General features: G+C 39.4%; 1 protein-coding gene across 1 annotated transcript; it reads right to left on the bottom strand.

Moving 5' to 3' along the window:
• Window positions 1–2,706: 2,706 nt before the first annotated feature.
• Window positions 2,707–15,518, bottom strand: cenpw (centromere protein W). Its single transcript, XM_059981514.1, has 3 exons — window positions 15,354–15,518; window positions 5,750–5,863; window positions 2,707–3,158 (listed from the first exon to the last, which is right to left on the bottom strand). Exons 1-3 carry the CDS (start codon window positions 15,450–15,452, stop codon window positions 3,132–3,134), a joined length of 240 nt encoding a protein of 79 aa, XP_059837497.1. The 5' UTR covers window positions 15,453–15,518; the 3' UTR covers window positions 2,707–3,131.
• Between the last annotated feature and the right edge of the window lie 226 nt (window positions 15,519–15,744).

Raw genomic sequence — 15,744 nt, 5'->3', positions numbered from 1 at the left:
TTAAAATTTCTTTAGCAGCACTAGTTTGATATTAAAAAAATCATATCATTGCAAAATATTTAGTAATCTGTTTCATTTTGTATACTGACTGAAAGCAGAATCAAAAACTAAAATGATCTTCCATGATAGTAAATTGCTCTGGGCAAACAATTTAATCAGATTCATTCATTTTAGCTTCAAATTCAGAAGAGAAAATCACATGTGATTTCTATTCTGCTGTACAATGCACTACATGTATAGACCAGGTATTAGAATTAATGCAAACCAGATAGTTTTTTCGATGGTTGATGTAAAATTATCTCATGTATGAAATGTACTAAAGGTTACTACGGTTACACATCAGATTGTGGCTGATTTAAGGTAATTTTACACTCAATGACTTACCAGGTACTGCAGATGATTTTCTCAGAACCATTTAAATGTCATCTTGCATAAAATTGTTCAAAAGTTTGAATCATCTATTTGTTTATATTTTGAGAGCTGGTGTTCTAAAGATCCTGTGTGTTGGGAATAGATTTTAAATCACCTTGAATGTTCAAAACAAGCTACAATGTTTTAAATATGGTTGTGTTGCTTAGGATATAGGAAATCAAACTGCACTGCATACTTGTATGATATGTTCCTGTCTTCCTAGGTGTCCTTAAATAACCTGAAAGCTTTTTAAGATTGTTGCGACTAGCATTTGAGTTTGAGACACAATAATGCCAGTGGATGTGAGAACTCAATTGAGGAACTGGGTGCTGGTAGTGGTTAACAATATGGTTTGGCCCTGCAAAGCTCAACCAGATGTGTTATTGAGGGTATTTTCCATTCTTCATATTGTAGACTTTGATACATGCATGTAACCACGTAAATATAGCCATTTTCTTCCTAGCCTTGAGCAACATTTTGAATTGAGTTTGTGGTTCGTAAGCTAACACAAGGTCTTTATAGAAAGGGCGTTTACTTAAATGCGAGGCTAGGATTTGAGGACATACATTACTTGAATCAGTTATGTAGCTGTATTGCTAGTGTCACAAATAAGGTGGGAGATGACAGTTCTCTCAAAGCTATAATGCTAAATGAAATATCAAGACTAATGCCATTAAGTCAATAATCACTGTTAAGTAAAAATCAACTCCCACCACTGCCTACTACATCTATGAAGGAATTTTCAACCGTGTTATTTACAATACATTGAACATCTTGGCATCAATAGGTACAACACATAAAAATCTGGGTTTATGGAATAGTCACTGGTTCTGCACTCCCAAATGGAGTTGTGCCCAATTGAGGATGTGGATTTATCTCATTCCTTACACTTTAATTATTATGAAAGTTGTTTAGGTTAAAAATAACACTATGTCACATTACATCCTTCTCTTTCTTAGCTGTTACCTAAAAGCTTAACTATTGGTATTAACAGATAAGTGTGGAAAAAAAAAACACTGAAATGACCATCGACCATCTCTTCTGTCTCTCCTTAATTATCAAAATCTGGGCCACAGAACCCAAATAGTGTGGTGGACACTGGTACTTACACAGGTAGGTAATACTTAAATGAGCACTTGAAACACCATGGCAGAGAAAACTACAGACCTAAACGCCCACTCCCAATGTAAGCCTCGATAACTTATTAATGCAGGGAAACAGCAAAAAATCGTGGAAGGAACTTTAACATGCACACGACAGAGAATGAAATACAAGGTTGCAGGTAGAAAGGGAATGGAATATTGCATTGCTTTACTGGGAGGCAGCATGGGCCATATGGGTTATTTTGCTTCATACTATTGGCTTAGATGATTATATTGGATGATGGAGCAGGCTTGAAGAGCTGAATGGATTACTCCTGCTATTTTTTTCTTAAGTCAAATGATCTCTCAGTCAAAGGATCACAGCAAAGCTCTGTACTCCTGCCACATTCAGTGATAAACAGTGCTACTCAGTGCGAAGCAGCAGCTCCATGAACATCTCAATACTTTAGAAAAAGACACAGGCAAGAATATTTTCTTCAGAAATGTTGCATTTTGACTCTTGTTTTAGGCAATGATTGAACCACACTGTAGTGGAGCAATTTTGCTTCAACAATGCAATGGAACAGAAAACATTTTCAACACTTAACAGCTAGAGATATCATGAACGTCCCTTTTGCTTGACCCTTCTTTGTTTTGGATGTTGATGATACTAGCAAAGCCAATATTTATACTTCCTTAATTGCCCTTAAGACAGTGATAAGCAATGCCTTCCAGCAAGTTCTAAGGGTTTATATCAAGCAACAATGATCAATACATGAATAATTTCCAAATCAGGATGGCATGCCTCTTGGAAGGGAAGCAACAACTGGTGGCATTCCCTTATCCTTGAATAAACATTTACTAATACAAAAGGGAAACACTGTCCCAATTTTATAATATTTCCAGTGGGGAGGATAAAGTATAATTGTGACAGGAAAAGATCTTTGCACAGGGAAAGGGAATATTATAGTATTTTCTTTGTCATATCACTGACGTAATGTTGTGTATATTCAATTGATATTAAATCAGGTATCCTAATATAGTACCAACATCTGCTGTAAAGTCAAACTGTTCTTTGTGCATGACCATAAGCAGTTTTCAAGGCTCCTTCATAGCAAGCACAAATTGGATTGAAAGTCAACTAATTGGTGCAAAAAAATAAAGAAACCATGAGCCCTTGATTAAGTACAGCCTTTTAAAATCAGCAAATATGTATTTTTTCTTTTAAAAATTTTTATTTATGAACAAGTTAAATATACTGATCATTAAATCATTTTCCATCATACAATTTAACATGTCAAAACAACTTTACACCTTCAGCAAATCAACTCCTTGGATTAAAATGTGGATTATCCATATGACCAGTTTAACAAAATATGCATGCTACTTTTGTAAAAGCTGCAATGTGCTGTAGGAAAGTACTTAATTTTCTCACCCCCATCATGGTAAAGTACTATAAATGTACCAATGAAATATCATACCAAAACAAAATATCACATGTAGCACGATTTTAGCAAGGATCTTTTGTCTCTTCAAAATTTAGTATATTTTCTAGACTACATGCAGTTCAGTATTTTAAGATATCATTGATTTATCATATTCATTAAATACAAAAAATATAACGTGCACAGTTTCCTTTCAGCCTCTGCTCTTCTTCAAAACAGTCTGCAAATTCAAAAGAGAAACATTTTTTCAGTGGTTCAGCATGTTTTATGATCTATCTTAAGCTTTGAACACAATGAACTGAGAGCAGGTTGTCATGTCTTAACTCAGAAGGTCACAACAAATATTTCTACAAGAAAATAAATTTTATGTAGTTAGAAAACCATCAAAGAAGAATTATAACTGCTTGGAATTGTGTATACAAGGTAGATGCATATTTTAAATCAGAAAAAAATACACTTTTATAAACATTGTTTTGTTTAACATCTTAAAACTAATCTACCAAAAATGATCTACCTGATTATCTTGAAAGGGAGATCAGAAGTGCAATTATTGTGATTCACAAATGAAAAACATTACTTCAACTTAGATTTTCACATTTCCTCCATCACTTCCTAAAAAGGCATTCCTATCAAAGAATGTGCCTACATTTAAAATTTGATTAAGCTGGTGTTTCAACACAGTGCTTTTGAGATTTATATCTGAATCACCATCTTCAAGGCAAAAGGTTTAATAATTTCATTAATAACCTTGAGTACTCAAATAAATTCCAGTCCACTTCAGTAAAATAGTCAAATTTAGTCCTATTTTCAAAAATACAAATTATACACATTTTGGTAAAAGTGAAAGTAGTGTTGCCTTGTGTTCTCTGTGCTTAGCCAGCAAATGAAACCTCATACCTAGAGCATGCTCTGCCTTTGCTTTACTAATTCATCAAATACAATAGTCCCTGAAAAGGTCTTTATTTATTCCATCCATAATTAAGTAAATAAATTCTATCATAAAGAGTCAAAGGAATAGCTGGATCACCTATTCAGCACTTCTGGATGAAGACAATTCCAAGTATTTCAGTCTTGTTTTTAGCATTGTGAGAATGAACTGAACTAGACTGTATTTCCAGATTCAGATAAATTGCACAGACTCTGCCATTGTAGGACAGGAATGTATCACTGCCACTATTACAACTACAGCAGCAGATGAGAGTAGCAGCAATTTACAACATACAGCCTATACCATTCCCTCATTGGAACATATATTAATAAATGGCCTTTCAAGCTTCTTTGCCTAAAAGTACAAAATACCTCACCCAAATCCTGTAGCAAATACTTAAAACAATCACTAAATTTTGCCTAAGTTTTCTCTTCCACCCTATAAATAACACTATAAAAACAAAATTTGTTAGGCAACATTTGAGATTGAGATGTGTAATTAATTCAAGAACAGATTACTAAAATAATGACCAGATAGTATAGTATCCTGTGTTACAAACCCCGTAACTGGGTGTCTTACCAGCAAAGATAGGAGTATCCGTTGAAGTCTGATGATACTATTTTTAACAGTATTTATTAGTAAAAATACACAAAAGTAATATCAATGCAAATATACAGATAATATACATCATCAATACTAAACCTAAAAGTGCGGGTATAATAACAACTAATAAGAAATAAGCTCTATCGTTGTCTAGGGGATAATGAATTGTCCGATGGAAATCTAAAGTTCAGTGCAGTTCATACAGGCTGCAGCCGTTGTTGACCACTGTGTTGCAATTGTTGGAGAGAGAAAAAAAAATCTTGCCGACTTTCCTTTTACGATCTTGATTCGTATCCGTCCTTTAGCTAGACCGTTCCGTGGAGGACTCGTCACCCAGGCAAGTGTGGACACACACACAAGCCCCCACTAGTCTCGTAGCGTCTCTCCTGGTGCGTCTGAGGGGTGTTCCCCAGACCCTACTTTTATCCCTACTCAGATGTCAATCAGGTTGGGATGATGCAATCCCTCAACCAGACCACTCTGGCTGCCCCCTGAGGGGTTTTAATGAATAGTACAGTACTCAATACACAATTCCTTCTCCAAGAGACAATAGCAGTAATCAGTGGTTCCGTTCTGCTTTTGTTAGAAGGAGACATTCCACTTTTGCGTATTCCTGCGTTGTCAATAACAACTGCCTTTTCTGTTATCCTGCGTCTCTCTCTCATTACTGACATGCTGTGTATCTCTCTCATTTCCTGAGTATCAGACCCGAAATAATAGCGAGTTTGCGATTCTCAAAGGGGGAGGGGCATTGGCGATTCTGTACCCTTCTGCCCATCAGAGTTGCTCCTCATTTGTAACACCTGTCCTAATTTGTGTCAAATCATCTATCATGATCCCACTGCTCTTATATCCCATGTTTCAATGCTGCATATAACTCATCTACCTGTTCTGTTAGTTTAAGGGATCTACAGATTTACACTTGAAAGCCCCTCAATCTCTCAATGATACATGGCTCATTTATTGCATACTTTCTTACTTTATTTGTTCTTGCCACACACTGCTAGACTGAATGATTTGCTACTTTTTCACCCATCTAACTACTTCATTGATATCTTCCTAAAGACTATGGTTTTCTCAACCATCTCAACAGCATGACAAATGTTTCATCTTTTCCATTATCGAAATATTGCTAACAAGAATACATTTTACTGATAACACTTAGGATTTCTGAAAATTATAATGTTGCACCACTAAAATCGATGTTCACTGGATTTTTAATATACAAAATTTCTAAAATCAAAAAAAAAGACCACATTAGTACTGAATATAATTTTTACCTTTGCCACATCTAGGATATGGTTTGGTTGAATTGCAGAACATTTCGCTTCAACAGCTTTAATTCTTGCCTCTTGCGCCAAACGTTGTAGGAACAAGAGACAGTTTAAATGGACCTACAATTCAAATAAAAGAATACTTTTTCTCAGCATTAGATATCATTATTTAACAGTACAGGGGCTGAAGGGAAGAGGACAAAGTAGAAACATTCTGTCCAGAACCAAGCAATTTGCATGGTCAGCACTACTGAAACAGTCAAATAAATTATCTTTGTAGCTTTAGAGGCAATTAAACATTATAAGAACTCTGAACAGATGATAGACTTGAATCAATCCAAGAAAGGGTAGAACTAGAGGGAAAGGAAGGATGAGTAGAACAACAAAAGTGTACAAACTAAGATGGAAAACATGAAAAAGTAATAATGAAAAGGGTTCACAGCAAAGAGGATAATAGGGCAAGACATATAAAACCGGAGGTATATTAGAATATTTAGTTCAATTTACATAACAATAAAGAGGCTGGAAGTTTTATTTTCATCTCAGCCTATTGACAAACACATGGACTCAATGCCAAATGTAATGCACAACATATTAAATTTGAAATTACACTAGAACAAATTTGAAATTAGACAAATTTACTGTATACAGAAGGCTATACTTAAAAGACATTTTTCTAATTCAACCTGCAAGACCAGCACAGCAATATCAATTTGATTAAGAGGCCCTGAAGTATAATATTCAGAGCCTTTGAGCTGCGCCACCCAATAATCCCCAGATTTAATATCTGAGCCTAATCACAGTACAATTTACAATGACCAATTAACATACCAACCGGTATGTCTTTGGAATGTGGAGCAAACCAGAGCACAGAGATAAAATAAACTCACACGGTCACAGGAAGAATGTACAAATTCCTTACAGGCAGCGGCTGGAATTGAACCCATTTCGCTGGTACTGTTAAGCTTTGTTCTAACCACTGCGTTACCGTCTGTAGCTTTTGATGAAACACCCTGAATGAGATTTCATTTCTGACACCATGTAATACATGCCAATATAGAGCCTTGAAACAGATAAGAACCAGACAAGACTTTTTACACTGATATAAACTCAAAGCAAATACAGCAATTAGGATTAATTATACATACCATCAAGTGCTCTTTTTGCATTTTTTTAAAAATACCATTTATACTATCATTATTCTATCCATACACAAATCGAGATAATTTAAGTCTTTGGGCGATTGGTGCAGTAATTTTTGCCATCTGAAATGACAGAAGCAACCTGAAAGATCTTAAATGTTCTTCTGTAAACAAGTTTCACAAAGTTTTTACTGCTTCTAACCATAGCACGAAAGAAAACAATACTGGGATAAAAGAAATCAGTGGAACATATCGCCAAAGCTTTAAAATAAAATGAAATATGAGAAAACATTTGAGTAAATGATTAATTATCACCACTTCACAAAAGGAAACACTATCAACCAGCTTGAGAAAGGTTGATGCAGTGTTTAAACCTGGAGTATCAACAATTCCTTTCCTCCCAACAGATGCTGTGTTTTTTCAGATTGTTTGTTGCTCCAGATTCCAGCATCTGTAGTTACCAGCATAAGAAAGTACTATAAAGGATTCTGAGTCTTTCACTCATCCTTTTGCTCTACCTACAACTGTGTCTATTACTGAAGCTGATGATTAGATGCATTAAGTCTCCAAGAACCCCTGGTTCTGTTAGTTTCTCTCTAAATCTATTGGCCTGTTTGCTAATTTTGTTAAACTTGCTAAACCTGATTACCTGTGTCTCTCACCTCTCACTCAATGTTAACAAAACCAAAGAGCTGATTATCAACTACATGAGGAAGAAGCCAGAAATCCATGCAGCAGTCCTCATTAGGGGATCGGAGGTACAGAGGGTCTATAGCTTTAAACTCCTCGGTGTTATCAGAAAATCTATGCTGAGACTAGCACATTAGTGCCAATCGAAAAATGGCATGCCAGTGCCTCTAATTTCTTAAAAGTTTGTGTAGATTCTGCCAAAGCTTTGTCAAACTTCTATAGAAACACAATGGAGAGTATCCTAATTAATTGCATCACACCCTGGTAGGAAACACCTTTGCCCGAAGCCTGAAGAAACTGGTGGATAACCCAGTCTGTCACAGACAAAGCCACCTCCCACCATTGAGTGCATTTACATTAAGTGGTGCAACAACAAAGTAGCATCCATCATCAAGGACCCCATCATCTAGGCCAGGGGTCGGCAACGTTTACCACTAAAAGAGCCAATATGGACCCATTTCCCACAGAAAAGAAAACACTGGGAGCCACAAAATGAAATAACACTGCATACAACGTGTTTTTTTTTGCCTTTATGCTATGTATAAACAAACTATAATGTGTTGCATTTTTGAAATTGATGAACTCCTGCAGAGAAAACGAAATTACATTTCTGCATGCAACAAAAACATTTTGAACTCCGAAAAAAAGACGTTGGGTTGAAGGTTACTACATAGGCAGCCTACCTTGGATCGAAGAATTAAAAGAAAGCGCGCACTGGCGGGTGTCAGGCATTGGCTGTGGTGATGTATATTAATAGCGATAAAAAACACGTTGTAGCGGTGTAGCGCTACACGCAGCGCTAAAATAAAGACTGCAGTCAAAGGTAACTTTATTCGAACTAAACAGCCTTGCTTTTAAGCCTCCCTCAACCCATCCCCGTGGGCGCGGATGCTGCAAAAGACGCGTACTCACAAACCCCCGTAGGCTATCTCCCTTAGCCGGAATGCTGGCTAATTGTGAGGAAATGTGTCGCCACACTTAGATTGTACAAGATCACCATAATCTTCAAATTTAGAATTACATTTCAAAAGCTAACAAACTAACATAAAATACATTTTAATTAAATACTGACCAATTATTTCCCAAAGCCACAGGGAGCCGCAGCACAGAGGTGAAAGAGCCACAAATGGCTCGGGAGCCGTAGGTTGCCGACCCCCGATCTAGGCGATGCCCTCTTCACACCATTACCATCAGGAACGAGGTACGGAAGCCTTAGGTCCCACACCACCAAATTCAGGAATGGGTATTACCCTTACCAGCGGGTTCCTGAACTGGTGTGAATAACTTCATTTACCACAACTGATTCCACAACCTACAGACTCACTTTCAAGGATTCTACAACTCATGTTCTCAATATTTGTTTTTATTTGCACAATTTATCATTTCTAGCACATTGGTTGTTTGTCGGTCTTTCTTTATGTATATATAGTTTAAAATGCTATTGTATTACCTTATTTTCCTGTAAATGCCAACAAGAAAATGAATCTAGGCAGCACATGGTAATATATAGATATATACTTAGAGAAAAAAATTAACTTTCATTTTCTTTAGGAGCAGGCCCACAACAACCAACCACTCCACTCTCATCGCATTTGCAGTGCATTTCTTGGGGAAAATTTCACCAATGTAATTCCATTCTTTTTGGTACCAGTCTCCATATTATAGTCTTTAAACACTCCCAAGTCATTTTCAGTAAGAGGACATACACAAGACCATAATATATAGGAGCAAAATTAGACAATTTGGCCTCCAGAGTGCTCTGCCATTTCATCATAGTTGATTCATTTTTCCTCGTAGCCCCAATCTCCTGCATTCCCCCCCCACCCATGTATCCCTTCATGCCCTGACCAATCAAGAATCTGTCAACTTCTGCCTTAAATATACATAAAGACTTGGCCTCCACCACTCTCTGGCTGAAGAAATTCCTCAACTCCGTTCTACAGGGACAGACCTCTAACTTGAGGCTGTGTCCTCTGGTGTTCGACACTCCCACCATAGGAAACACCCTCTCTACATCCATTCTATCAAGACCTTTCCCCATTCAATAGGTTTCAATGAAGTCACCCATCATTCTTCTAAATTCCATTGACTACCAGCCCAGAGCCATCAAACACTCTTCATATTACAAGTCATTTAACCCTGGAACCATTTTTGAGAACCTTTCAACACTCTCCAGTTTCAGCAAATCCTTTCTACAATACAGGGCCCAAGACTGCACACAATACTCTGTGAGGCCTCACCAGTGGTTTATAAAGTTTCAACATTACATCCTTCAACATTATATTCTAGCCCTCTTGAAATGAATGCTACCATCATATTGCCTTCCACACTGTAGACTCAACCAGCAAGTTAAATTTTAAGGAATCCTGCACAAGGATTCCTAAATCCCTTTGCGCCTCAGATTTTTGTATTTTCTCCCAATTTAGAAAATCAACGCTTTCATTTCTTCTACTAAAGTGCATGACAATTTCATTTGCCACTTCTTTGCTCATTCTCCCAATCTAAGTCCTATAGCCTCCCTATTTCCTCAAAATTACTTTTCCTCCACCAATATTCATATTGTCTGCAAACTTTGCAACAAAACCATCAATTCTGTCATCCAAATCATTGATATAGGACGTAAGGAGAATTGATCCCAACACAGACCCCTGTGGAATATCACTTGTCACCAGCAGCCATCCAGAAAAGGCTCCCCTTATTCCCACTCTTTGCCTCCTGCCAATAAGCCACTGATTTGTCCATGACAGAATCTTTCCTGTAATACCAATGGGCTCACAGCTGGTTAAGTAGCCTCATGTGTAGCACCTTGTCAAAGGCCTTCTGAAAATCCAAGTACACAACATCAATTGATTCGCCTTTGTCTATATTGCTTTATTTCTTCAAAGTATTCCAACAGATTTGCCAGGCAAAATTTTCCTTTGAGAAAAACATGCTGACTACAGCCTATTTTATCATGTGCTTCCAGGTACCCGAAACCACATCCTTAACAACTGACTCCAGCATCTTCCCAACCACTGAGGTCAGACTAACTGGCCCATAATTTCCTTTCTTCTGCCTTTCTCCCTATTTGAAGAGTGGAATGACATTTGTAATTTTCCAGTCTTGCGGAACCACTCCAGAATTTAGTGATTCTTGAAAGATCATTACTAATGCCTGCATGATCTCTTTAGCTAGCTCTTTCAGAACCCTGACATGTATACAATCTGGTCCAGGTGACATTTACCTTCAGACCTTTCAGTTTCCCAAGAACTTTCTCTCTAGTAACGATAACTTCACACTTCATGATCCTTGACATCTGGAACTTCCACTGTACTATTAGTGTCTTCCACAGTGAAGAACAATACAAAATACTTACTCATCTGCCATTTTGTTGTCCCCTATTACTACTTGTCCTGCATCATTTTCCAGCAGTCCAATAGCTACTCGCCTGTCTTTTATAGGTATCTGAAGAAACTTTTGGTATCCTCTTTAATATTATTGGCTTGCTTACTTTTGTATTCCACTTTTACCTTCTTAATGACTTTTTAGTTGCTTCTATTGGTATTTAAAAGCTTCTCAATCTTCTAGCTTCCTACTAATTTTTTTGACTTCCCTTGTTAACCATGGTTGTGTCATCTTGCCTTTAGAATACTTCTTCCTCTTGGGGATGTACGTATACTGGGCCTTCAGAATTGCTTCCGGAAATTCCAGCCATTGCTGCTCTGCCATCATCCCTGCCAGTGTTCTTTTCCAATTCTGGCCAACGCCTCTTTCATGCCTCTGTAACTCACGCGTTGTGGTGACACAAACCACAACAACTGTGATTGGTCCGCTTGGTAGCATCGCATTTCCTCCTATGCATTTCTGGTTGCTTCTTCTCCACCATGTCTGTACACCGATGTGAAATAGATTAACCAAATCGTCAAATCTATCTGCCAACATGCGAAAATGTTTGAAATGTATTTCCTCATCCATGTCTCTCACTAAGTACTCAAAAACAGTGGCATAGAAACCCCACCGCCAACTAGCATTTTGGTGCACACCAACATGGTTAAGTAGCAACTACAGCGTAGAGCTACATAGAAGTGAAAATCAGGGCTATGGCGTAGCCTGTACACACAAGTATAATTCAGCCTTAACTGTGAGGCAAGTTCGTCAACCTTATTCCGCATACTGATTTCAAATACAACACCTTTAGTGCTACATTCACCTTTTTCAATTTTATTCACCTTTTTCATTGCAAATGATCCTGTTGACTGCAATTTTGCCCTATAATCAGCTTCTCCTTGCTTGGAGTCTCATTGCACATTGCCTTTGTTTGTAAACCAACTACCTTATCTTCTGCATTATCACTCCTGTTCCTATCCTTCCGCCAAATTAGTTTAAACCCACCCAAACAACTCTGGGCTATACAAAATTGACAGTTTCCCCTGAACTTCCTGAATTTCCCTAGGAACTTTTAATTACCATCTCAGAACAAGTAGTATGAATCATAATTTTGAAATTAGAATCTCTCTGCTAATAACAGAGGTTGTGTTCAAGCAGTGGTCAAAATCCAAAGTGGTCATTGATAGAAAATAAAATACAGAGCACCAATATTTTTTATAGTCAACTTTTGTCAACGCTTCAAAAGGAAGTTAGTTCTCATAGGTCTGGGCGTTCATAACTCACATGATTACACACCACAGGGTCAATGTCTGACCCAATTAAGTTCATGGACCAAAAAACTGCTACCTCAATTTTATTGCTGCTGTGGTTGGCATATTTGTCAACCATTAATCTGTATGGTGATGCTGAACTTCATTAAAATCTGAGATAGCATTTTTGTTTTTTACCACTGCAAATTTAATATGCACTTAACCAAATTGTTTTAAATTAAAATTAAATATTCTACAACTAATTTTTAAAAATACTTCATAGGTGGTTATCCCAACACTTTACAGGACCAGCCATCTGGGTTCATTTCCCGTCACTGTCTATGAGGAGTTCAGTTCAGCATTCAACACAATCATTCCTCAGAAACTGTATGGATAGCTGAGCCTACTGGCCTGAACACCTCCCTCTGCAACTGGATATTAGACTTCCTGACTGGAAGACCTCAGCCAGTCCGGATCAGAGGCAACTTCTCCAACACCATCACACTAAGAACAGGGGCCCGCCAGGGCTGTATGCTCAGTCCATTACTGTTCACTCTGCTGACCCACAACTGTGCTGCAACACACAGCTTGAACCACATAATAAAGTTCGCCGATGACACAACCGTGGTGGGTGTCATCAGCAAGAACGACGAGTCAGCATACAGAGAGGAGGTGCAGCGGCTAACGGACCAGTGCAGAGTCAACAACCTGTCTCTAAATGTGAACAAAAGAGATGGTTGTTGACTTCAGGAGGGCACGGAGCTACCACTCTCCGATGAACATCAATGGCTTCTCAGTGGGGATCGTTAAGAGCACCAAATTTCTTGGTGGTCACCTGGTGGAGAATCTCACCTGGTCCCTCAACACCAGCTCCATAGCAAAGAAAGCCCAGCAACATCTCTACTTTCTGCGAAGGCTGAGGAAAGTCCATCTCCCACCCCCCCCCCCCCCCCCCCCATCCTCACAACATTCTAGAAAGTTTGTATTGGAAGCATTCTGAGCAACTGCATCACTGCCTGGTTCGGAAATTGCACTGTCTCAGATTGCAAGACCCTGCAGCAGATAGTGAGGTCAGCAGAGATGATCATCAGGGTGTCTCTTCCTGCCATTACAGACATTTACACTACACGCTGCATCCACAAAGGAAACAGCATTATGAAGGACCCCACGCACCCCTCATACAAACTCTTCTCCCTCCTGCCATCTGGGAAAAGGCACTGAAGCATTCAGGCTCTCACGACCAGACTATGTAACAGTTTCTTCCCCCAAGCCATCAGACTCCTCAATACCCAGAGCCTGGATTGACACCAACTTACTGCCCTCTACTGTGCCTATTGTCTTGCTTATCATTTATTGAAATGCCTGCACTGTTTTGTACACTTTATGCAGTCCTAGGTAGGTCTGCAGTCCAGTGAAGTTTTTTTTCTCTGTGTTTTTACGTACTTCAGTGCAGTTTTTGTACTGTTTCATATAGTACCTTGGTTCTGAAAAAGTCTTGTTTTTACTGTGTACTGTACCACCAGTTGTGGTTGAAATGACAATAAAAAGTGACTTGACTTGACTTGAATTTGCTCGTGGGTTTCCTTTGGGTGCTGTCCTCCCAGTCCATAGACATACCGGTTGACAGGTTAATTGACCATTGTAAGTTGTCCTGTGATTAGGCCAGGACAAGGATCTGTAACTGGATCCTTGGCTTCCAAACTGGAAGATCACAAGCTGTGCCGACTGGAAACAGCATCTCATTGACAATCACCACAGGGATGCGTGCTTAGCCCACTGCTCCACTCTCAATACCCACAACTGTGGCTTAAATGCCATCTATAAACTTACTTATGATCGAACCACTGTTGGCAGAATCTCAGATGGTGACAAGGGCATATAGGAGCAAGATACACCAGCTAGTTGAGTGGTGTCATAACAACAACCTTTCACTTAACGTTAGCGAGTCCAAGGAATGGGCTGTGGACTTCAGAAAAGATAAATCCTCATAGAGGGATCAGAAGTAGAGAAAGTATGCAATTTCATGTTCCTGCTTGTCACTATCTCCAAGGACCTAATCTGGTTTCAACATATTACGGTAACGTAGTTATAAAGAAAGCAAGACAGTGCTATGCTCCATTAGGAGTTTGAAGAGATTTAGTTTGTCACCTAAAACACTCAAACTTCTACAGAAGTATCATGGAGAGAGCATTCTGACTGGCTACATCACCATTTGGTATGGGGGAGGGCACAACTGCACAAGATAGAAGTTGCAGAAAGCTTAAAATTAGTCAGCTCCATCATGGGTACTACTGTCCATTGTATCCAAGACAGCTTCAAAGAGCGGTGCCTCAGGAAGGCAGAGTCTGTCCATCATTAACGACTCCCATTACCCAGGACATGTCCTCTTCTCGTTGTTGCCATCATGAAGGAGGTACAGAAGCCTGAAAGGACACACTCAGCAATTCAGGAACAGCTTCTTCCCCTCTGCCATTCAATTTCTGAATGGACACTTGTCCACCATCTCACAAATTTTTAGTTTGTTTTTGCACTACTTATTTAACTATTTAATATAAACATATAGTGTAATGTTTTTTTCTATATACATCATGTATTGCATTGTAGTGCTGCCGTAAAGTGAACAAATTTCACGATATATAGTCGCTGTCTTGCCTTCTTAATAAATACATCGATATGTTGGGACCATGTTAGCTCCTCAGAGATCCTGACACCCAGGAACTTGAAACTGCTCACTCTCTCCACTTCTAATCCCTCTACCAGGAGTGGTATGTGTTCCTTTGTCTTACCCTTCCTGGAAGTCCACAATCTTAAGACATTAGAAGTAGCGGTAAAAAGCAAATGTGTCTACTGTGATAGCACAACAGGCACCTATCACGTGATAGCAATATCATATGATATGTCCTCAAAAGTATTACAGCACTTAGAACTATTTGTTTCCGTGAGGGAACAGGCCTAGTCTTATAGACAGGGCATCCCACTAACACCACACTCCCTCACAGGGAGCATTCACAATGGGTTTTTTTTTGCATTCTGGAGTAGAACTTGGATCTTCTCCCCTCTCCTTTTTCGCCAACCCCTCCTCACCCCCCCCCCCCCCAGCAGACTCTGCACCCTCTGCTCTCCCTGTCACTGCGGAGGGACCTTTGGGCCCGGCGGCCTCACCATCACGTGGACGTCCTTGCTGAGCCGGAGCTGCGGCGCCTGCCGCCTGAAGACGGCGCGCAGGCTCTCGCGTGGGACCGCGCGCCTCACCTTCACCATCGCCGCCCGCCGCCTTCAAACTCCGGCGCGCGCCGCCAACGGCAGGGCACGTTCTGTGACGTCACGCGCGAGCCGCCAACGGCAGGGCGCGTTCGGTGACGTCACGCGCTCGCTTCTCCGCCTCCTGTCCGCGACTTTGTTTCGTCTGCCGAGCCCAGTCAGGTCTGCCGTGTATGCGTACTGTCAATATACCCATCGTCTGTCGGTTAAGTTCTTTACCTTTCCCCCATAAATTAACTCTGATAACTGTTATTTTGCAACGGCTCTGAAAAAAGCACCTCGAACAAATTAT

The sequence above is a fragment of the Hypanus sabinus genome, chromosome 10, assembly GCF_030144855.1.
Source record: "Hypanus sabinus isolate sHypSab1 chromosome 10, sHypSab1.hap1, whole genome shotgun sequence".
NCBI classification, from domain to species: Eukaryota; Metazoa; Chordata; class Chondrichthyes; order Myliobatiformes; family Dasyatidae; genus Hypanus; species Hypanus sabinus.
The sequence above is the reverse complement of the archived record's forward strand: the minus strand, read 5'-3'. Positions and strand labels throughout refer to the sequence as shown.